The 25,014-nt window shown below is 35.0% G+C and overlaps 2 protein-coding genes across 2 annotated transcripts in view; one reads left to right on the top strand and one right to left on the bottom strand.

Moving 5' to 3' along the window:
- The window catches only part of LOC118740757 (vesicular glutamate transporter 1-like), a gene marked incomplete at its 5' end in the record, with an annotated part of 47,307 nt that extends 30,826 nt beyond the window's left edge, over positions 1 to 16,481 (bottom strand). The window contains 1 exon segment of the mRNA XM_036472416.1: positions 15,841 to 16,481. Coding sequence (XP_036328309.1) covers positions 15,841 to 15,890 — 50 coding nt within the window.
- Positions 16,482 to 18,569: 2,088 nt separating this feature from the next.
- Positions 18,570 to 20,346, top strand: LOC118741687. The gene is made up of 2 exons (XM_036473660.1): positions 18,570 to 20,118; positions 20,217 to 20,346. The coding sequence occupies exon 1, from the start codon at positions 18,831 to 18,833 to the stop codon at positions 20,019 to 20,021; it is 1,191 nt and encodes a 396-aa protein (XP_036329553.1). The 5' UTR covers positions 18,570 to 18,830; the 3' UTR covers positions 20,022 to 20,118; positions 20,217 to 20,346.
- Positions 20,347 to 25,014: the final 4,668 nt, after the last annotated feature.

The following is a 25,014-nucleotide window of genomic DNA, read 5'->3' as shown; positions in this document are numbered from 1 at the left end:
CCCACTTTTTGTATAAAACGGTATATTTCAGAAGTATGGAAACTACGATATTTCGAAATCTAAATACGCTTATTAACTCAAAATTAATTCTAACAATAATCTCTCAAAACGAAATAAGATTATTATGGAATTTGGAAAATGGTCGTGGTGCCACCCACTTATGACTGTATACATAAGTATATTTCATTATACTATAGATGTTGTTTGAAAGAAGGGTAAAACCATAACGGTGGTTTTCGGTATTTAATGTTCGACTTCGCCCGAGCCTAGACTTCTTGAATTGATTGTCATAACTTAGACAAGGTACAAAATAATAGGTCCTTAACCATCTTAAATGGAGGAGTTAAGTAAAAAAACTTATACCTGTAGCTCACAATATTTCACTGTTTTAGCCGTCTAAATGAAGGGGTTTTTAAGAAAAAACTCAAATCCGAACAATTATAGCTATGGGTTACATACCTCATGGAGCACCGAATTGGCTGATTTCCTCAGTGGACTTTATATGGTTGATAAGTAAATAGCTCAGAAGGTGTCCCGGTTTTTGCTGTTAAAATGAAGGAGTTTTATTTGAAAACCTCATATCTCAACAATGTTGTATGGAGCCAATAGCTTAAGCGACCCGATCTTTGTAATTTTCATTTCTCTAGTTAATTAATGAAAATACTGCGAAATTTCATGCATTTCTGCACAAATTGAGGAGTTTTAAAAACAATTTCATATCTGAACAATCAGTTGTATGGGAGCTGTATGTTATAGTGACCCGATCTTTGTCATTTTCCCTGTAAGTATTCTGTTTATAATGAGTAGTAATAGTACGAAATGTCATGTTCCTAACTGCATAAATGGAGGAGTTATAACGAAAAATCCCATATCTGAACAATCAGTTGTATTGAGGATATAGGTTATAGCAAGCCGATCTTTGTAATTTTCAGTGTAAGTCTTTTGATGATAATGGGTGGAAGTATTGCAAAATTTCATGTTTCTAGTTGCATAAATGGAGGAGTTATAACGAAAAATCCCATATCTGAACAATCAGTTGTATGGAGGATATAGGTTATAGCGACCCGATCTTCGCCATTTTTACTGTAAGTAATATCTTGATAATTAGTGACAGCAGTGCAAAATTTCAAGTTCCTAGCTACATAAATAGAGGAGTTGTAACGAAAAATCGTATATCTGAACAATCAGTTGTATGGGAGATTTAGGTTATAGTGACCCGATCTTTGTAATTTTCAGTGTAAGTCTTTTGATGTTTATGAGTGGAGGTATTGCAAAATTTCATGTTCCTAGCTGCATAAATGGAGAAGTTATAGCGAAAAATCCCATATCTGAACAATCAGTTGTTTGGGAGCTATATGTTATAGTGGTCCGATTCTTCCGGTTCCGACAAATGATTAATACATTATAAAAATACACCCACCTACCAAATTTCATCCGGATATCGCGAAAACTGAGAGACTAGATTGCATACAAACAGACAGACAGACGGACAGACGGACAGACGGACATGGCTAAATCGACTCAGCTCGACGTTGTGATCATTTAAGTATACATTTTAATGTGTCTATCTCTTCTTATTCTGGTACTTACAAACATCGGACCAAAGTTATAATACCATTTCATGCTCATGAAAGGTACAAAAAGCATCCTTTGATTAAAAAAAATTTGGTGCTTTTAGTTTGGTAAAACGCCTTTTCTCCAAGATTTTGGTGCCTTTTGAAAATCAAAAGTTGGCAACACTGTAAAATAGATCCTTGTATATCTGGTATTGCTCTGCCATCGGGGCATGGGCACAGATGAGCGTCTTCTCACTTTAGCTTGCTCGCACACGTGTTTCGCCACTACCCAGAGAATACGTGAATATAAATATCCAGACATTGTGAGCTGCGATTTGAGATGGCGCGTTTTTGAACCGTTGTTTGATTTTTAATATCGTTGTTGTTATTGTAAGTTTAGTACAACATAATAATTTGCACTTGAGCTAGTTGCTGGTGAGAGCACTGGGGCCCCTCTATTGGGGACCCAGTCAGCATTGCTTCTTTTGCTGACCGTTAAGTCCGCCACTGGGAGTTTCAGTGCTGTTACCGTTTAACAGGGTCCAGTGTTTTTTCTATGTCCATAATCAACCATTCACTTAAGTATTTTTAGGGCTTGTCTTTCTTAGGCTACCACCAACGCTAATAGCTTGAATTTAATGAATCTATATAATCTCTTTCTTGCGAATTTGGTACATCTACATAAATTTGTACGAGTTCGTATATATGTATGTATTTTAATTCAATTTTTCTATCATCTTTGATTCTAATCGAACTCTGGTATTACAGAAGGACCACAACATCCTGCAGTACCCTCTACACTTAGTCGGTTACAAACTGGTAGCAGCTACATAGTAAGCAGCCTGCGGCAAGTATATTTAAGATATTTGGCCGTTTCCCGTACGCCAGGACTTAGTCAGAAATAGTCTGATTTTTTTTAAGGACTTCGTAGTTTCAAAGATATGATTCCTTCCAAAAACTATTTAACAATTTCAGTGCGATTTTTTGACACTTTGACCTCGTTTTTCTCAAAATCTGGAGCTGATGGAAACTTTATAGTTACTTGCATATTCGTAATCAGCACAAAAAGTCTATCAAAAACAGGGGCGACCCACTTCAAAGTGGTAGTACGCACCTCTAACTAATCAACCTCAGCGGCTTAAGTTTGTGAGTTATCGTCCTGAGCTCGTAAGAAATCCTATACGTAAGTTTTTAACTTTTTCACGAGGCATTTTACTCTCTGAACAAGCCATTTTTGCTTTAGAATTTTGCCTTTGAAAGTACGAAAAATAAAATGAATGCTGAATCAAGATGTAGGTATTCTTTTCTTCTCCCAACAAGCTTTAGGAGTTCGTGTACGTATTTCAGTCAAACTCTACCAAACACTATCTGTTAAAATGCGTGCTTTTCCAACGGTGTCACTTCACATAAGCTCAAAACTTTCACTTTGAACGCTTTTCTCATTCCAATCAACGCTTTAATAACATTTTCTCATCATTCACTTTTTTCCTCTCCTCCTTCGCAGCCTTCGAATACAAAATCAATTAACTACACAAAAGAGCGTTGTCATAACAGCAACACAAATAATCCTGTTTTCACTGCCATTTGAAGTGCTTCAATTGGCTTTTGTACTTTTCCACCGACTTGCTGCCAATTACACTAGTATACAAATTTTGATTTTGAAAAAGTATTTTCTAGTGTAAGTAGCTTTTTTTATTTATGTTGACATACTGCATACGAAATTACAATTATATTTTTTTAATTAGTTTCCATTTCTTAAAAAAAAAATTTTAAAGTTTTTTGAAAAAATAACAGAAATTATACCGTTATTTTATTCATTAGTAGAATTGCGACGTGGTTTCTTCGCTGCCCTTTTGTACTCTGCTTCTGGAGTATCTCGATGAATAGTCCAGCAGTAATCCGCTAACATTGAAACGTTCCACTTGCCCTGATATCGTTTTTCCATGTTAGCGATGTCCTGGTGGAAGCGCTCCCCATGTTCATCGCTAAAGGCCCCACAGTTATCCGGAAAGAAGTCCAAATGAGAATGTAAAAAGTGGATTTTCAGGGACATGTTACAACCCAGTTCTTGGTAAGATGACAACATATTTTCAATAAGTTCAGCGTAGTTGTCGCTCTTCTTATTTCCCAAGAAGTTTTTTGTCACGAGGCGAAAATTGTCCCAGGCTTTTTTTTCTTTGCCTTCCAAAATAGTGTCGAAGTGTTCGTCTTTTAATAAATTTCTTATTTGGGGACCAACGAATATACCTTCTTTTATTTTAGCCTCACTTAATCTTGGAAATTTCTGGCGAAGGTAGTGAAAAGCAGTTCCATTTTTGTTCATTGCTTTTACGAAATTTTTCATAAGCCCTAGTTTTATGTGCAGTGGTGGAAGTAACACTTTTTGTGGGTCAACTAAAGGGTTATTTTGAACATTTTTCATCCCAGGCTGAAGTGACTGACGATGAGGCCACACTTTTTTTGTATAATGCTGCTTTCTGTCACGACTGTCCCATTCGCAAAGAAAGCAACAAAATTTCGTATAGCCTAATTGTAGTCCAAGTAGAATAGCTACGACTTTTAAATCTCCGCAAATTAGCCATTGGTGATCATTATATTTTATCTGCAGCAAAAGGGTTTTCATGTTATCATAAGATTCTTTCATATGGACTGCATGACCAATAGGGATCGATGGTAAAATATTTTGGTTATGTAACAATACTGCTTTTAAACTTAATTTAGAGCTGTCTATAAAAAGTCTCCATTCTTCCCGTTTATATGTAATGTTAAGAGATCCCATCAAACCCTGGACATCTTTACAAAAAACTAAACTTTCAGCCATTTCAAAATATTGCATCAAATGTTTTTGTCTGTTACGGAAAGATGTTATAACTACACCACTTTGTAAAAGGTTCCATTGTTGCAATCTTGAACCTAAAAGTTCTGCTTTGTTCTTTGGCAATTCTAAGTCCCTTACGAGATCATTTAATTCAGCTTGTGTTATCCTGTGTGGCTGTGTTGATGTACTAGGTACCTCGTATTCTGACATTGACGAAATTGATGGTGAACTTCCCTTGATTTCATCTTCGTCGTCACCGATGTGAGGACGCTTCGGGATCGGATGAAGATCGCTGTGTGGTAGAGGACGAGTAGCTGATGGTATATTTGGATATGTTATGGCACTCTTCTTTTTTTTAGAAACACCCTTGCCTTTTCCAAATACATGAGTCGTCAGGCAGAAATAACAATCACTTACGTGATTTGTCGATTCTCGCCACTGCATTGGCACTGCAAAACGAAATGATGTTTTTTTGCCATTCAGCCAATTTCTCAAACCTGTAGCACATGGATTACAGCAGAAATGTGGAACCCAGCTTTTATCCTGGTGTTTGATGTTCTCGTTAAAGTAGTAAAAATAGGCTTCTTTTATTATAGGCGATATACAACACCTTTGTTTATTAAATATCACCTCACCGCAGATATAACAAAAATTGTCGGGATTATTAACACATTTTCGAGACATTTTGCTATAAAATAGTATTATACTTTTTACTTTTAACACTTCTATATCGCTTAATTTAAGAGAAAATAGCACTAAATCACAATATTTCGAATATTTGATACAAACTAACTATGTAAATGTCAAAACATTATGAAGTTAAATGTGGGTAGTTCCATTAAACACGAAAGATACGATTATCGTAAAAACTCAAACTAATAAATGAATTTTAGTTATCAATCCGAATTTTGCATGGACAGAGAAGCAGAAATTAGTTTAAATTATTTCGGATACTTTTCCTTGTAGACTAGTGTTATTTATGGGTATTTACGAGTAAATGATTTGAACTTTCTGCAGAATTCATAGCCGTAGTAAGGTTGTTAGGGAAAAAAGATGCCATCAAATATATTTCTAACAAAAAAATCAGATATACCTTTTCAAATACTTATTTTCGATTTGCCAAACAAACTGGCCATGAAACCTTACTAATTGTGAAACTTTTTGCTTTCTCCACGTATATTAGCGGTATTAGCTTTGCTGATGGCTACCAAAAAGTAAATTTATTTTATCGTCAAGAACTAAACCAGTTTTCTCGCTTGTTTCGCATTCGTAACAGGGGTAGTGAAATATATTTTTTTATAAAGAATAATATTGGCATACATTTCCTTGTCAACCGTCAAAAGAGTGTACACGGTCTTACAGCATTCGTGATCGCCAACTACATTGGGTACTTATTCACAAATGCTCATACATATTCGTATAAATATATAAATGGCCTGTAATATCGTGCTTTAGCCACTAATCAACCCACTTACAAGCCACTGGTCGGTCCATCGGTCGGCCAACTTTTACTGTTGAGGAGTCAGTTCATCTCCTCCTCCTCCTCGAACTCAATTTTTCTTATTTCTATTTTGTTGACGCATTGTCCCCTCGCAAATATTTGTCTGTTGTCTCATAATTTTTCTGTGCCATTCGCTTACTAGCTCACTACTTACGTAGTTCTTTGCCCGCTTGTTAATGCTTTCGTTTTCGCATTTCTAAGTAGTTCGTTTGCCATGTCCTGTCAGCAAACGCATATTTCTTGTTTTCCACATTTCTCCCCACCACAAATATTCCGATTTTTTTTTGTGCCAAATTTTATGCCACTTTTTCTCAATCTCTATAAAATTCTTTGCATGTTCGCGTGTGTGTGCGCGTTGCTAGTTGCCCTTTAATGTCAGCCAGTTAGTCTGACACCAATTTTATTTCGTATCTCTCCACTACCATATTTATCTCTGAATGATTGTTATGTTATACTCCCAGTTTTCATTGAGTTTTCTTTTTTATTGCGCCTTTTATTGTCGCTACAGTAAACATTTTGCAGACTTCCAGGCGTCCAATAGATTAAGAAGCTGTGGGAAGCGCAAATTTAGGGGTACGAGTGTAGATGGTAGTTTGCAGTCCAATATTTTCACATTCGCACATAAATAGGACACGCATACCCATGTATATGGATTTTAGACGATTTAACATACATTTTTTATATCTACGAAATTTTTCAGAAGTGGAGCATGGAGAAAAAATTCCAGTTACATAAGCATAGCTGGGATGCTGTGGGGTGTAGTGCGGCCTCTGGGTAGATATCTAATTTTAGTTATGTGACTATATTTAATGTTTACTCTTGCGTCCCCGTTCTCACACCCTGGTTTACATATCCTACCCATGTGGGAGATGCGATAACCAACCCGCCCTGGGTCCCGTCAGAAAAATAGTATCAACTGTAGTGGTTCCAACTCCGACGTACTCGCTTTACGGATCCCTGTAGTCTGCTCAAAACCTGACAGATGGACGAGGCAAGTCAAGAAGCACTCTTCTGCCATGTAAATTTGGCGTTGAGTTTATGGTGGGAAAGTGACTTCGTCACCGAGTGCGGTGGTGTACCTTAGTGGACGATCGTCTCCCAAGCATCCCCAATATAGCGAGATTCTTCAACATTTCGCTCAAGTGCACCCAGGTGAGGCACCCAAAGATCTCTTCTCTGGGGGCTTGGAGTGCATCTACGAGCGCTGCGCCCGTCACTATACCAAAACGACGGAGAGAGATTTTGATATCATCTTTGCCTTCACTACAAAGTAACCAATAACGAACTGCTGCTGGTCGACTTCGATGGGCCTCGAAACTTGATAGCCTGCTCTAAGCTGCGGCGTAAAAGAGAGAAACGAAAAACTACTGCGGGGAAAAAGTGCCGCCTACATGGCCTCGCTGGGATCAGACATAAAGCGTATTCTGCGACAGAAATGCCCACGTAAAACTTGCTTGAGGGATGGAGTTGTAAAACGGTAAAACAAAAAAAACAAGTGAATAAAAAAATATATATTTTTCAGGGCTGCAAACCGGTTTTGAACCGAACCGTCGTTTTTTCGGGTTTCGAACCGAACCATAAACCAAACCGTTTTTATTTTGAAATGCCAAAACCGAACCAAAAACCACCCCAAAAAATGGTTCGGTTCGGTTAAAAATGAAAATCCACTCAAGCATTTTCAAGTTTTGTAATACACAACTTGGTCTAAAAATGCAACCCGTATAGTAAAACTGCAAAAAATTGTTTGGTTGATGACCACTCCGTGAGTTGTAATGTTTGATTTTTTTTATATAGAAGAAAATGCTTAACATTGCCAGTTAAATAAAAAATGTCTAAAACTCGGATTTCTTAGTTTGGATTAAAAAGTTTGAATCTTTGATGTAATTTTGTTGAAATTTTTTGGATAGATTTTTTCAAATCTTCGTTGTTGTTATATAACGAGCAATACTTTAATAAAAAATCAATTAACATTAAACCAACAAAAGAAAAATAGTCAAATGCCGCACTAATATTATTTTTACCACAGGTATGTATGTTCATATGAAGTTAAGGCCAAGTGCAAACTCCAGCCTACCGAAAATGAGGTTTTCAAATTAAGCCAAGATATTGAGGGCCAATTCAAAATTCTGAGTATGCTGAACTTAAAAATTTTTCCTAGAAATTCTTATTAAAAAGTTTGCAGATTAGATGAAACTGTGCAGAGTGTTCATAATTTTTGCACAAAATTTAAAAATTGGGTTTATATGGTTAAAAAAATAAACATTAAGTAAAGAAAAGAAAAATTGCCAATATATACTTGATAAAATGTCGCGGCCCTATTTTTTCCATCACTATACATGTGGATATTTAAATTTTATCTCAATAACAAAGCCTTTAATTTTTAACTGACTTGAAAAAAGGAGGAGGTTATCAGTTCGTCGGAATATTTTATTTTATTTTATTTTTTTACGTATGTTACCGCATAACTTTGGACGACGTTAACCGATTTCATAAATTCTTATTTCATCGGAAAGGTAGTACCTCAAGAGTACCGACAATTGGATCGTGAAGAAATTAACGATAATCTTAAATTTTTATATGAGAATTGAAGTCAGTTTTGTTTTTTGCCTTAGAATTACTTGTTGCATAATTTTGTCATATTTTTGTAATTTTTATATACTTTAGCGTAAAGAAATTTAACCACTTATTATTAAAAAAATCGACTCCTATGCCACCTATCAGAAAATGTATTATACATGTATATTGAATCCTTAATAACGGTTTTTCAGATATTTCAAATTTGGTGGTGAGCTTCAAGAAGCGAGCTAACGAAAGTTAAAAACAAATCAAACCCTACGGCATGTAATAACTACGATTTCACAACCAGCTCTTTTTTGTGTTTTTGTTGTAACACTGAAACTATGTAGTGGAGAAGATTAACCCATTTCACGGCTCGACTATTACGGGGTACGAAGAGCAAAGCTACATAGTAAACACGAAGGCACATTTTCTTTTAAGGAGCTACTTTTGATCGATAACAACATAGCCAAATAGCTGGCGGTCATTTCAGTATATATATATATATCGCCCCACCAAGTTCCAGTACTCTACCCTGAACATTTCTAGAGATATGCAGTATGAAATATTCGGTTTGTCCGGGACGTGCCACGCCCCCTCTATTTGTCGAAAATTGTTTAGCCTATAACCATTATTGGGACGTGTGCGGCAGCTGTCCGAAATTTCAAAAAAAAACGGTTTGCGAACACAAAAAAATGGCTTTCAAAATATATATTAGTAGAGATTACGTTACTAGCGGCCTCTAAAATATGTATGTATATGCGTGCTTAAAAATGTAGAGCTCAACCAACAACTTCATATTTTAGCCAGTACTTTTCGATTTTCGACCAATTTGCGGCGGGGAGGATTCGTTTGTGTGTATGCATCAACTATTGTGTGGAATAGATTAACGAACTAATTGGGCTCATCAGTGTGACTTAAACTATCATAGCACAGGTATTCACTAAATGTAAACAAATCTTAGAATATACCCTATCTTGCGACATTTTTAATCTGATTGTGGAGAAAATAAAAAGACTTGCAGAACTACATAAATGCAACCAGAGTACAGTTTTTAGAAGAGCTTAGAACTATTTACGCATGTTGGTCGAAACGATATCATTGGCTTTACCAACTGCAAGGTCCTTTCCGATTTGGACTTAAAGAGTTCAAAACACCATTTAACGATCAAAAGTCAGCACATTTTAGCCTCGGCATTCACTTCACTGTTGAAAGTTACAATTTCGATAGGTATACGACTTCGTTTATTTAGGAGCCAGCAATAATGTCGGTCTAGAAATCCAATGGAGAATCAGTGCAGCCAACAAGTATTTCTTTGGTTTGATTATGCAATCAAGGAATAAATTCCTCCTAGCCTATGCCACGAAACGTGAAAAATTATTTACGGTCTTTGCGCGTTGGCGACGGCGAATAACGCAAACTGTATACCGATAAATTAAAGTAAAGTACTGTAGAACCGTTACCTTGGCAAGTCGTACGAATGGATGGAAATGCTCCATTCCCGAAAATATTCAACATGGTGTCCGTTGTTGGTAGCAGAAAGTTAAACTTTGACAAAATCGCTTAGGCGGCTACAGCGCCAATCAACAAGAAAGAAGAGGATTGGCGTTTTATAACCAAATCTTTGAGTGAACGGCCAACAACAAATGTGAAAGTGCCAATAAGGTCATGGTGACAGCTTTTTTGGGATCTATATCAATTGGTTTGAGCTTTTCAACTGTTGGATATATTCTATACTGATTTAAAACAAAAACAACTGAATTTGAGGCAGTACAAAGGCTAACTGAAAATCTGAAGAAAACATCCTCTTTGAATAAACGCTCAAATAAATTTATGGTGCTGAAAATTGACTTCGTTGGCAACACAGCCCAATAAACATCGCGTAGGGATTAAGATCGTTAAAACACGAGCAATGATCGGGTAATAATAAGCTGGTGTAGAGACACGAATTGGTCCGCTACTGCATTGCTGAAGAGAACTTTTTAAGCACTCCAATATGGCACAAATGAACCACATGGTTCAACGTTTTTTGTAGGGTTCCAGCCCACTTTCAAATTAATATAAAGACGCACATTAAGAAACCATTAAGATGAAATCCTTGTGTTGTTGAGAATCAGTAAAGCAATTTCAATTACAATACCAGCACATAAAGTGGAGCGCAGGAGGCAGCGCTGCATAAAATGTCCGCAGCTATCAATTGCTGTCGTTGTGTTGCCAAGGACGCACTTGAAGCAGCATGAAGCAAACGCTTGTCTCGGTGGCGTAACCGATATGTGATTGGGAGAGTGTGAAAAGTGACTTAGGCGGCGAGTGAATGAAAGCAAGTGCCAACCACAGCTACAACAAAAGTTAGTTCTTGAGCATTTGAATTGAATGACTTGTTTATTTGTATTCTAATTTTTAATTTCGCATTCAATTCAGGTCGATTTGTTGTACAGGCTTTTAGGTGAGGGAGCCTGCCGCAAATAAAACTTGCGCACACGTCTGCATATTTATACATCGGTACGAGTACATGTAGATTCAATAAGCATTTTGTGGCATTGGCAGCAGTGCGTGAAAGCCCGGAAAAGTCTTCACGCGTTTTACTGGCACAATGGCACTCTTTTACAGACACTTGTGCGCGTCTTCTTGAAGAAAAACGGCCGCGTTGTTGTTGAGTGGCTCCTGCCAGGATGCCAATGTAAGCGAAGCTGTTCTCTCATCTCCTTCAACTTACTTTCGCCTTTTCTGCTTTTGATATGAATAACATTTTCACGCTTTGCACGCATTTCAATTTCATTTTCTTTTGTTTGCAGCCAAGTGGTTGGTGGGGTACTCAGTGTCTTCGCAGTGCTTTGTTCACTAAAAGCGCCATTTTTCTACACTCTCAAACACTCAATTACGTCACTTAATATCACTAACAGTTCGCAATTAAATATGTATATCAAGTAAGAAATTAAGGAAATAGTGAAAGCAAGCTCTGCTTTGGGTAATTTCAAATTTTGCTTCATAATGCCGTCAATGCATTTGCGCACAATCAGTCAATGCCATGATGCCACCAGATCACCTGTCCTCCTTGAAAATCATAAAAATTGCATCCTTCTTTAATATTTCCTCATACATATTTATCACTCCACTCCAGCTTAGGTACATACTCCCGAATAGATCTTAGTGCACTAAATTAAGAGCATTTTTCTCTTGTGCTTACTCATCTCATGCTCTCAAATAGCCTTAGCTACTCTCCACTTCAGCAGCTTCGGTTACCTAGCAAATGTACTTATGCTCATAAAGCTCGCACTTCATAACCATTTCCGCTTTTCTCTGCGGTACACGTGCCTGGAACGTGTCCGGAATTCCGGCTCCTCAAGTGCGAGACATCAACGCCTCGTGGCAACGTGTATCGCGTGGCATAGTCCGCATGCCAGTGTGTTCAATGTCATATGTTTGGAATTTTTACTTTCACAACTCGATTCTATTCTTTTTTTGTTTGGTGGGCCTGCGTCATCGATATTCATCCGTCGCTTTTGATGAGTAAGTAAGTCATCATGCTCTGTAAGTGAATTTCTAATGGTATGCCAATAATTTTACAACTTTCCGGTTGCATGCAAGCTGCCGTACGCTGTCTTAATTCCATTTCTATTCACTTTTTTGCCAGTAGTTCGATTTGTTTGAGCCTTTCGTTGAGCGGCGGCCACAACTTCGGTACAAAATATTAATGTATACAGGGTGTCCTCCATCGACCACCTCTAAAATGGGGGGAAATGTTTTTTATTGAAAAACGCAAAAATTTGACCGACCAAATCGGGGATGCTCTATCTTTTGGTGGTACTACTGACTTCCGGTTTCGCCCGGATGTGGATTGAACTGTCCGGAAGTCCATTTTTTAATAGGACCTGCATGTTTTTACCATTTACATTCGGATTCTGCGGACAAAATTACATAACTTTTGTCTCAAACTTTTCTCTGGAATGGACTTCCTGTTAAAATAATGGACATCCGGTCTGTTTAACCCACTTTTAATTTTTATATTTTGAGCACATGGAACTTTGATGGACATGAGCGAGCCTAAGATATTGATCAAAAATCGCCATCTTTCACACAGATTATTTTTAGAGCATAATAAACTATATACACGCGGATATGTTATAGCCTGGATTAACATAGAGTTGCCACCTCTTTCAAAAGTTAGATACAATTAACCACTAAGTTAAATAAAGTATGAAAACAATGTGAATGTCGAACTAAAGAGTTTCAAAACGATTTATTTCGGAAATAAGTTTTAAGGTAGTTGTCACCTGATAAAAGGTTAAAGTCGGTTAATTATTATTTATCAACAAGTTAAACTAAATACTATAATATGGATTTTAAATGGGAGAGGAGTAGTATTTCAAAATTATTTTTAAAGGGGCCGCCACCTATTTAGAAATTAAAAATCAATATAAATAACAAGTTAAATGAAATTTTCTAAAATAGGTTTTAAAACGAGATAGAAAAAATATTTTGAACCTGGGTTGCCACCAGCTTAGGAATTTAAATCAATATAATTGACGGGTATGTGAGTGAGTGTGTAAGTATGTTTGTTTCTCTTTTTTAAGGAAACATTCTTTAGAAAGGTTGAAACCTGTTCAGTTTAATTAAGAAGTGTGGCTAACTTTTAAAAAAGTTAAAATCAATTTATTAGTAGCTAAATAAAATGTTACAACAATGCGGTTGTCAAAGGGAAGGAGTTAAAAAACGATTTATTGCAAACATAATCTTCTAGAGGACTACCACCTTTTCAAGAAGCTAAAATAAATTTAGATAACAAGTTAAACAAAATCTTGGGTATACATCTAGAGATTTTTCAGGAAGCTTTGTTTAGAAAGTCAAAATCAATTTAATTATAAAGTTGAATGAAATCCAACGAAATTTCACAATACGGATGCCAAACGAACGAGATTTAAAATATCTTTATTATGAAAAAAATTTTAGGAGAATTGCCACCACATTTAAAATTACTAATTAAATTTTATTAATAAATTAAATATTACACTATGCAGAGCCAGCTAAAAAAACTTTATTTTGAAAATGGTTGCTACCTGTTTAAAGTCAAACCCCATTTTTCAAAAGTTTTTATAAAATCATGTCATAAGATGATTAAGAATTGTTTATCTCGCAAATGCTTTTAGAAGTCTTAAGCTTAATCAATAAGAATTTCAAACGATAGAAAGATTTGTTTCGAAAAAGCACACATAATAAATTTGTGTGTTTCGGTATATAGTATTATTTTCTCTGTTTTCAGAATGTGCCCCGTATTCATTTACCTATTTTTATTACGAAATTTTAGAAAAAAAAGTTTTTAGTAGTTTAAAGTAGTTTTTACGAAAACCCCAGAATTTAGAAAAAATATATTAACCTGAATTAGAAAAGTAATTACTATCAGAAACAGAGATTTTTTTGGGGAGAAATAATGCTGTATAATTATCTATCTCGAGAAAAATTATTTTTTTTTAGGAATAAGAATAAAAAAACTTTTTAAAATATTCAAAGAGAAATAGTGGTTTTTCATGAAAAAATCATTGTGAGTAAACACAGTGAAACCCCCCTTGGGCGGACACTCACCGTCAGTCATTTTTTGTCCGCCCAAGAGAGGTGTCCGCTTAATGGAGGGGAAGCCTATTTTAGAACTTTTTAATGTTTTAATTAATGGAATAGTCACTATTTCTTATTTGAATAAAAGATATTGATATTACATCGTTCAAACAAAAATGTGCATGAATTTTTTCAAAAGTGCACATTTCATTTATGTGCGTAAGTACATATTAAGTAATAACAAAATAAAAATAAATATTACATTTTAGTCCATAAACTACATAAAATCATAGATTCATTACATAAAAAACTGGGAAATTGTCGATTGACGTAAGTTTTATTTTTAATTTTTTTCAGTGTCAGTACCTTTTTCATCAATAGTTTTCATGTTCTCCAAGGGTTTCTGACAATTCAAATAATGAACCTAAACCACTGCGCAAACCGAACTAAATGTGTGCATAACAATCACATTTTGTGCGGGAAGTCCCCTTTTTGCATTTAGTAGTCCGCCTATGAGGAGTTCGCGTCCGCTCAACGGAGGTTTTTGTTTGATTTCCGTCCGGGCAAGAGAGTGTCCGCTTAAGAGAGAGTAATTTGTTCCGAAATTTATACTTAAAACTTGGTATAGGAAAAAATGTCCGCCCAAGGGAGGTGTCCGTCTAATAGAGGTGTACGTTAGGAGAGGTTTCACTGTATATAATTTTTTTAAATAAAAAAAAAAATATGTACGAAAATTAGTTTTTTATAAATATGGATATAAATTATGAAAAATTTACCATACATAAAAAATAATATTTTTATTTTAGAATAAATAATTTCTTTAAGGAAAAAAAACAAATTGAAAAAAATTTGGGAAAGAATTCAAACAACAATTTGTTTTGGAAAAAAATAAAAAAAAATTGTTTTGGAAAAAAAATAATTTTTCTAGGAGTAAATTTTGAGTTTGATTCAAAATCTCTCAGAAGAAAAAATTTGGGAAGAAATGTGTTCTTAGTAGAAATCAATGCGTATTTTTAGAAAGTTATTTTTTTATCATATTTGGTTTACTTAGCCCTTGATTAATCAAAATTTACAATTCAGATCATGATTTTTTTTTATAAATTTATTGTCCTGAGAGGTTTAATGAAATATCATAGCATGGATGACAAACAAAAGATGATTTGAAAAGCTTTATTACGAAAGTTTCGAAAAGGGTGAACATTTGCAAAATAGAATATCTTTCGTCTTTACAGCAAAGATTTCCCACCTTTACCAAATTTCAGTAAATGTGTTTATTCTGTTAGAGGTTTATGAAATATACCAATATTCAGAAGCAAATTTTTAAAGAATGGCCACCTATAAAAGTAATTTGAAAAATTTTATTTTCGGTTTTTTATAAAATAGGACATATTGAAAGCTTTTCGAGACCTTTGAGCACTTAGCTTATCTCCAGTTCGAAGAAAGTCTTCTATACCCAGCAGCGTCTATAGCCGAAATTCTAGAATTTCAGTTTAAACAGTGTAGCGCAGTATTTATAAAATATAAAATTTTTTAATGCCCAAAAATACAATCGACGAGCAATTTCTAAAATGTATTGCTTTTGATTATAAACTTCAATCCCCCTAACCGCGCAATTGCAAAAGTGATATATGGCAGAGATTTGATGCAATAATAAACCGTAACAAATGAATTAATTTTCCGCCAGCTCAAATAGCTATGTACATCGAATTGACTTCACAAAACAAAAACAAAAAAACGGCAATTTGCTTGCCCCTCTACTGGCTCGACTATGTCCAGTCAGTGGTCCGTTAAATTAAATTTCGAACTTTGTATGAGCGCTAGGCTTTTTTGCCAATTTGATTGCAAATGCACACGCTCACCCACTAAAGGCGGACGTGGCTTTCTCCTTAAACGCTGTTAAGCCTTTCATGGTGATGAGGATGCTACCCTGCTGCTTGCTGCGCTGATTGTTGCTGATATTGTTGTTGTTGTAGTTGTTGTGATTGCGCTTCTTGCTGGCAAGCAGTTAAAATTTCTTGTTGTTGTTGTTGTATAGCTATATATATATAATTTTTAAACACTCGCGTTTGGTCGCTTTATGTTGCACGGAATGTTGATTACCGCCTTGTGGGTGTTCCGACCGCCCAACTCACTCAAGCACTGCACGAGTCTCCAAATTTTAACTTCACTACCACTTTCCACTTATTTTTATCACACCTTTTCACACTAATTCGCTTATTTGTGTGTACGTGCGCGCGTTAATTTCACAGCAGCATGCTTGTGCGCCCAAAGTTATGCTACAATTTTCGTTTTCAAAGCATACATATGAGCATCTGTTTTATTTCATTTTATTTGTAGGAATTCATAATTCCGTTTGTTGTGTAGTAGGATTATTGTTGCTATAATTTGTTGTAGTTGTTGTTGCACAGCTTGTGTGTTATTCTTCTAATTGTTTGTGGTCTACCAGCAAAGACAGCAGCAGTAGCAGTCGTGGGCGTCGTTTTGGGGTCATTCTCCATTTCTGCAAGTAAATAGAGAAAAAGAAATTAAAACGATTAATCGGCATGAATTTGGTATTTCACTGAAGCCTGTTCATTTGCTGATAAGCAAATAGCAAAGTTTGCTGAGTGTAATTTGTTTGTTGCAATTGCTTTTCCCTCGTGCGCCCCCTTCTTACATTGCTTTGCGCATCATAAGCGGATTATTTTAATAAATTGTTCTTTTCGCTCTACAAAAATTATGACTTTTGCGAAATTTCGCTGAGTTGCATAATTTTGTGTGCCAAATGATATATACCTATAGTAGTTTTTCATGAAGTATAATTCAAACCCGATTTTTTAAATATCTACTAAATACATTTTTATTTCCTGGTACTATTTTTAAGATTCCTACAATAGTGACGAATCAACTTATATTCGGCAATCAGTTCATAATGTGGCAGTAACAGAAACCTCACTGACTATAATTCATGGAATCTTTTGGAATAAGAATTGCTTTTATTCCTACATCGCATAGTTTTGTGAGAGAGCTAAGGAATTGCTTCCCTAAGGAGCTTAGCTAAATCTGGGAGGCTCTAGAAGAAGTGCTCAACTCTTTCTTCCTCTTCCCCATCTCTGTAACTTCTACAAAATTTATGGGTGAATACTCCTAATCTCGAAGCGTGCCTACCAAATAGCCAATGACCGGTTACACCGGCCATGGCCTTCGAAGTAACCTTTCTTGGAATGCTGAGCAGTTCTTTTATTTTTTCATTTCATTTATTTATATGTTTATTTTATGCAGGCGCCACTAGTGTCTCTTACAGCACATGGACTTATAAGTAAGAGAAGTAAGTTTGTATTGTATTCTTGAAGCATCTGGCATCCTTAATAATTTTTTAGCGGGTCGCAGAGAGTTCCATAATTGTGCAGCAGGAACAAAGAACATGCGAGAAGTAACAATGTACATATATAGTCTTAGGCATTATAATATTTACCACATGCTCGCTTTGCCCAAATTTTAGGATTTTAAATAATTATTCTGGTTTTGCAGTATAAGCCAACTTGTGTTAAAAAAACAAGATTTCTTATCTAAAGAAAGTTATCCTGGGAGTTGTCAAGTATTTGTTTAGAACAGTGGTCGGCAAAACTGAAAGTGAGATTGTATTGGTGAGCGCAGAGCAATTTGAGCTACAGTGGTGTAAAAGCCAATCGTATGGGGTAAAGTTAACGAATGTAGGAACGCTTGTGACAATAACAAATTTTTCTTGAAAAAAGTAATGATTTTGTTTTTTTCGTTACAAAATAATTATTGTATGTATGTGCAATAGAGCGGTCAAAAAGGATTTTTCGGAGTTTGGGTTGGGGGCACCTTCTAAAATTTTTCTTATTGCCGAAAGACGCCCCGAACAGCACCATAAAGTATTTTTTGAAGGTAGTTTTTAATCGTACACATGTATGTACATTAGGGTGGGTCGAAAATCTAATTTTTCTCAAATCCCTTGGTAATAGTGAAAATATATTGTATCACGAAGTCAACAACACGCCTGCAAAATATTAGTGTTTTATTTTATTTGTAAGAGCCCGCGCATCGTCCGCCAAGTGACCCACAGCACACTAGTCGAATAAGACCAATTATTGTTAAAAATTCTGGGTTCAGTAAAAAGGGTTGGTGCATATTATTAGATAATGAATCCGTTAACGCAAAAGGTGAAGTCAAAAATCTTTTCTCGCAGCACTTTAGCTTATCGTTAATCTCAAACTTATCTATTTTCAAGAAAATTTTAATAGTTCTCTTGAAAATTGCACTGGCCTATAGTCAAAATATGTAAAGAACAGTATTAATACTGCTGGCGTGCATTTAGGTCGCTGGTTCCAAATATTCTAATCTTTGTTTAATATTAGCTATAGTTTACGAATTTTTGCAAATATAGGAACAGTTTCGGTAGCTCTAATAAAAAAGCCATTATTTTCCATCATCGTAGAAAAATTTGGTTTATGAAAATGTGTATGGAAACACTGAACAGGCACAACTTCTAGAAACACTAATTAGTTTACTTATGTTTATGCATACTATATAAAAATTGCAAATATAGAAAAATTACAAAAAATGTTGTTCAAACATTAGACTGTATGGTCTACCAAAAGTCCACAAAAGAAACATACCACTTCGACCAATTTCATCCTCAATAAATGTACCATGCTCCGGACTATCTAAATACATAGGACAAATACTAAAAAATATCGTCTCCGAGAAATTTAATATAAGAAACTCATTAAATCTGAAAGAAAGTATAAAGGATCTGCATATTGATGATGATGAAATTCTCATATCCTTGGACGTCGTTTCCCTCTTTACAAATATACCCATTCACTTTGCAATCAACACAATAATGAAGCAGTGGTCGAGTCTGCAAAAACACACAAAAATCATAAAAAAGCAATTTCTAACGATATTAGAATTTTGTCTGAGGGAAAATAATTACTTTGTGTACGATGGAACTTACTACCAGCAAGTTTATGGTATGCCGATGGGTAATCCTCTATCGCCAACTATAGCGGACATAGTTTTAGACAAAATTATTGACGACAGCATTATTGAGCTAAGATCCACTGACATATATATCAAATACATAACCAAATATGTAGATGATATATTCGCCGTAGTTAAGATGAAGGACGTGGAAGAGATTTTAAGAATATTTAATAGACAACATACAAAAATACAATTCACTCTGGAGAAAGAAAAAGATAACAAATTAGCCTTCCTAGACATAGAAATATATAAAAATAAAAACAAACTAAAAACTAATTGGTACACCAAAGCCGTAGCATCCTCAAGGATGATCAACTACCATTCCAACCACCCATGGACTCAAAAGAGAAACACGGCTATAAATTTTATAAACAAAGTTAACTCCTTGAGTGACCAGGAGTTCATGGATCAGAACAAGAGAAAAATAAGAAGCATACTATGTAAAAACGGGTACCCTAACAAAATAATAGAAAGCTTACTAACAGCAGCAGCAAACAAAATCACATGTAAAAGTGGCAATACAAAAACAAAGGAAGACAATTGCAAAATATATACAGGCGTCACATATATACCTAAACTTACGGACAACAAAACACTACGCAAAATTATTAAAAACAACAACGTAAGCTATGCACATAAACCACATCACACTATCCAAGCCATTTATACCAAAACAAAAGATAAAATTGGTAAGGAACAACTACACAATGTAGTCTACGAAATAAAATGTCAAGGCAAAGAAGGAGAAAACTGCAGCAAGGTTTACATTGGCACAACGAAGAGATCGCTTGGAACGAGAATCAACGAACATAAGCTAGACGCCAAAAACAACAAGAGTACCACAGCATTAGCGCAACACCTGACGGAAAACAAACATACAGCTGATTTTGACAATGCAAAGGTTTTGGACGTGGAGAACAGAACGAGAAGAAGGATGACATTAGAAGGGTTGCGCATACAACAAAAAATAACTGAAGCAATGAACTTCAAAGAAGACGTAGATAATATAAACTGTGCATATGCGACTGCAATTACACACAATGTCTGAGGTTTGACGATGAAGGATGTGCAGTGTTGTTTAACGTGTCTTAATGTTTTAAATATGTTTAATTTATGTTGTGATAATTTTATTGCTTAATATTAAAGTAAGTGTAATTAGTGTTAAATTATTTTGTATTGTCTTATTTGCTCCTTGTAATAATTATTCGTTATTATTATGTTTTTCGTATTTATAAATATATAGACTCCCTGAAGAAGACGCGAATATGCGTCGAAACGCGTAGGAGAAGAAGCAAACACTTGTTTTATTCAATATAACCGGCCAAAAAGCTCCAAATCCAATAGCATTGAATTTTTAACCTTGGCCCACGGAAAATAATTCAAAATTTTTTTATTTTAATAATTTGTTTATAATCTGAACGATTTTCATCATATAATTATAATAAATCAGTAACAGTAAGTCTCGCATTCAATTTGGTAATTACTACGTGCCGATCGAGTAACATTTGCCAATGTTATATCGAAAGACTTAAGCGGATCTCCAGTTTTTTTCTAACTAAATTTCTCTTCAATTGTATAAATAACTTTTAAATGAAAGAACCGGATTACAGAAAAGTGTGTCAGGGAGTGACTTTTTTCGTTGAAGCTGAATGCGAAGCAATATCGTCCAGTTGGAGAGTGCTCAAAAGGATTTCCCAGGATATGATAAAGACTATTGCATTTACCTACAGTCACTTTTTCACATAATAGAATTACCTTAAATATTTATGGATATCTAAACACTTATTGCTTGTCCCCTACTTTCATATAACGGCAAATTTAGAAACCGCGAAAAATGTGCTTCTTCGGTGACTAATGAAACCATTCCGCACCAATTTTCAAGACAATATAAATAGACCTAAAATGGGCGTTTCTCACTCTAAGTGTATTATGTTAATGCTCGTAAATACTTATATGCTTGAATATACAATAACAATTGGCTTAGATATAAGACATCATAATATTACTATTACAATACGGTCAAATGCATTTTATTTTCCCCCATACAAAATCGACCCAGCCTAATGTACATGTATAAGCAAAATAACAAACACAGCTTCACCTATGTTGCTTCGTTGCTGTCTCAGCAACGACTGTAAGCCTGATTATGGCAACTTAACTTAACTTAACTGAAACAGATTCGACGCGGCATTAAGTTGCGTTAAGTTTCGGTTGTTCAATTATAAGCAACAACCATTTAAGATAATATTTAAGTGAGAGCCTGTAAGTTACGTTAGACTATATTCAAACAGGCCAATTAGCTCAGGCAATTAAGCTTTAAATTGCGGCATTGACTTTAGTGTTCACACACACGGCAGCTGCGCAATTAGCGATACGGAATCAGCTGCTGGATTATCTACAGTGAAAGTACATTCGGTACAAACACACAATTTTAGGTACATTTGGAACGTAGCCAAATAACTTCTCAGGAAATCAGTTCTTATTTTTATGGACATTTCAATGCATTTTCTGGTGCGGGCAACTGGTCTTATAGCTTCCCTTCTTTGTGAAGGGGCATACAAATGATACATAAGACCGGTCAAAGTAAAGCAATTGTAGTTGATTTCGTTAGATAGACGGAAAATATTTCTTTTTAAACGTCAGATCGAAGAACTGGGAAGAAAGTGATTCACCTTTCTACAACCTAGTTTTGTCTCGCGCTACTCGAAAAGATTCTTTTCATAGCCAACATTTGTTGCATGTGAGTAACGAAGTTGATATGGTATCGATGGGAATTATTATCCTCATATTTTCTTTATATAGAAAAACATATTTACTTTTTAGGTACATCTATCTACTTTTAGGTAAAGTTTTCCGTAAATTAAGTACAATTTTATAATTCAATGTTTCATCCCTGATGGAATATCAGCTGTAAAATAAGGCCAGAAACAAACAGCTCATCGCTCTATGTTCAATAAACATGCCTCCAAGTCAAAATTAAACATACCTAGCAGGGTTGCATAGAGAATCTGACACAAATTAATTGCCAATTGATTATTAATTGGCAATTAATAATTTGAATTTTGTATGATAAATTGGGTAACAATTAAGGCTTAAATTGGTGAAAAGTTTCTTAATTGGCAATTAGGTGCCTGTTTGAACATAGTCTTAAGTTGCCATAATCAGACCATGATTTGAAGAGCGTAAGAATGCGTGTGATTAGCGTACTGCTCACGTAAGTCAGCTTTGCCGACCATTGGTTTAAACCATGTTTCTATTATACAAATTATATCAAGTTCTATATCTGAAAAATTATATTTAAAGTAGTTGAGTTTGTCGAAGGTCAAACTACGAGCGTTAACATGACAAATAATAAAACTCTATAATGGGTACATACAATGCTTCAATATTATTCTGAGGTGTTCATTGTTAGCTTTATATCTTCGTGACCCGTTCATGGATTATGTAGAGATAAAATTATGCTATCGCTCAGTAAAATAAAGGAGAGAGACGAATAAGTTAAGACAAAGAGAACGACAAATTGTTGCTATAACTACGGTGACCATCCGTCCTGTATTATACGGGAGAGTCCTTTTTTTACCAATTGTCCTGGAATTTAATTTATTTCATACGGGACGCTTAATGTTCTGTATTTCTTTTAACGTCCTATATTTGTCCCATATTCGGTGTTCGTATATTCGACGCCTTAACAGCTCATTAAAATGGCATGCCTATCAATCAGTTTTAAATGGTATATGATCGTAATTTTCTCCATAAACAGTTATTATTTTCTAATATGAATGCCTGCGATTCGAATAGAGTTTTAAATGGTATATGATCGTAATTTTCTCCATAAACAGTTATTATTTTCTAATATGAATGCCTGCGATTCGAATAGAGGAATACATACTGTGCCCAAAATATAAATTAAGACTCGACATTTTAGTAAGTTTTGTGCAAAAAAATATAAAAATAAATTCTGTAATGTTAAGCCAAAATTTCAAACTTTTTAATTAGAATCTTTAGGAAAAAAATTGGTTTGAAGTTTTGTAACTCATCAAAGTTGAGTATAATAAAGTGCGAGTGGAAAGTGCTGCTCATTTGCTTCTCTTTCAAAAAAAAAAAGTCGAACATACTTACTTTGTATGAAAAAAATCCGTAACACCGTCAACAAAAAAGAAAATTGCAAAAATTAATGAGCCTTACGGACTTAAAATTGCACTTTATTATACTAAAATTTGACAATTTTTTTAAACAAATTTTAAGGGGTAAAAATCCCGAGAAAGTTATCCCACAACAATTGTGATGTTACTATAAGGTAATGTCAGGGAAAACAGTGTGGAAAAAATTTCCAAAACTATTTTTTGTCCCGTATTCGCCTCTCCTAAATATGGTCACCGTAGCTACAACGCAAAAGTAAACTTATTACGACGTACAATTTTAAAAATTAACTTAATACGTACATATATAGTGACAAATTGCTAACGCCTGAACTCTGGCCTATGAATGTGACAGTTCGTCAATTTCGTTTTCCGAGAAAAGTGCACAAACTCTCGGAGAATCTTAGCTCACTCCTTATGCGGAAAAGTATTTAAAAGCAAGGAATGAAACCGAAACCCAAACCGAAACCGTAACCTTTTAAAACCGTTTCGTTTTTCAAAACCGAAACCGTAACCGTTATCTTGACCTGAAAAGGAACGATACCGAAACCATTTCAATCACAGGTTTCAATTGGTTTCCAGAAATTTACAAAAATAATAAATAAAAATGTCTTTGAAATAAATGATTTATTTAACCAAAATCAGAAACATTTTGCTAAAATTCTTGTTAAGTAGTAAATAAGTATGGCAAGGTAACTTTTCGCAAAAATCTGCTGATGACTTTGTTATTGTGAATCGATAATCGATTAATTATATTTAATTAGTTTCTTTCACGTACGCAATGCGAGATCCCGCGTGTGCCCAAAATAGCCCAGAAATCATGTCTGTACTCAACAAAATGGGTAATAGAGAGCGAAAATTCGAGCGTATTCGATCGTAAGTGTATTCTTCTTCCTGCCCGAAACAGCCCGAAATTTTTTCCGAGTAAAAATGGATAAAATGTCAAAGTGCATATCAGCTGTATTGTGTTTACATGTTGCCTGCATTTACTTGGTGCTTTTAAGGAAAAGTGAATGGCCTGTTGATGTATTTTCAATCTATGTACTTAAAATCAAATTTGTGAAACCAAAATTCAATTTCCAAGTGTTTGCATTTAATACCATGTTCTGACCGGCAACCAAAACATTTTTCCTTCTTTTTCTTTTCATTTACAACCTTTAACTTTCATTCTTATTTTGCTTTGGCCAGGCAATTAACAATAAATCCGAAATGGCGTATTAAAGATGATAAAATATGACTTCCACTTCGATAAATAATCGAAAAAAACTAGTGAAGACACCGATTGGAATGAGTGGAAAGTGAGTTTTCAAGTAGTTTTCAGCGGAAACTGGTTTTCGTTTAACAGATTTTATATGGACGAAAACACAAGTTTTAGGTCGAAAACCAGTTTTAGCAACGAAAACATGTTTCCGATGTCGGTCAGAACATGGTATAAGTGACAAAAACATGAACAACGTGAATCAGCTGTTTCTCGACTTGTGGGCACGAAATGTGGGTTTTTGCGTTTCCGTACTTCTGAACTTTATTCCATTTTTGAAAGAAAATGTTTATTTTATTCTCTAATTACAAAATCCGGTCCGGATTGTTAGGGAAAGAACCTAGTGTTGATATTATCAGTGAACTGTAATTTTCGATCTTGTTTCCTCAACGTTTAAGACATTGTGATTTAAATAATATCAACAAAATTTCTGTGAAAAACCGAAACCGGAACGAAACCGAAACCAAAACCGAAATAAATTTTGAAGAACGAAACCAAAACCGAAACCGAAACACTTTATTTTCAAAATGCGTCGGGGCTCAGAACGAAGTCGATGGACGTGCGTTTGCTAACTTCCCAGTTGAAATTCGATGTATTTGTAGTTATTGAGACTTGGCTTAATGCAACATTTTTTGAAGTTATTT

Source organism: Rhagoletis pomonella, unplaced genomic scaffold (genome assembly GCF_013731165.1).
Source record: "Rhagoletis pomonella isolate Grant_MI unplaced genomic scaffold, Rhpom_1.0 Rhpom_scaffold_00006, whole genome shotgun sequence".
Taxonomy (NCBI): Eukaryota; Metazoa; Arthropoda; class Insecta; order Diptera; family Tephritidae; genus Rhagoletis; species Rhagoletis pomonella.
The sequence above is the reverse complement of the archived record's forward strand: the minus strand, read 5'-3'. Positions and strand labels throughout refer to the sequence as shown.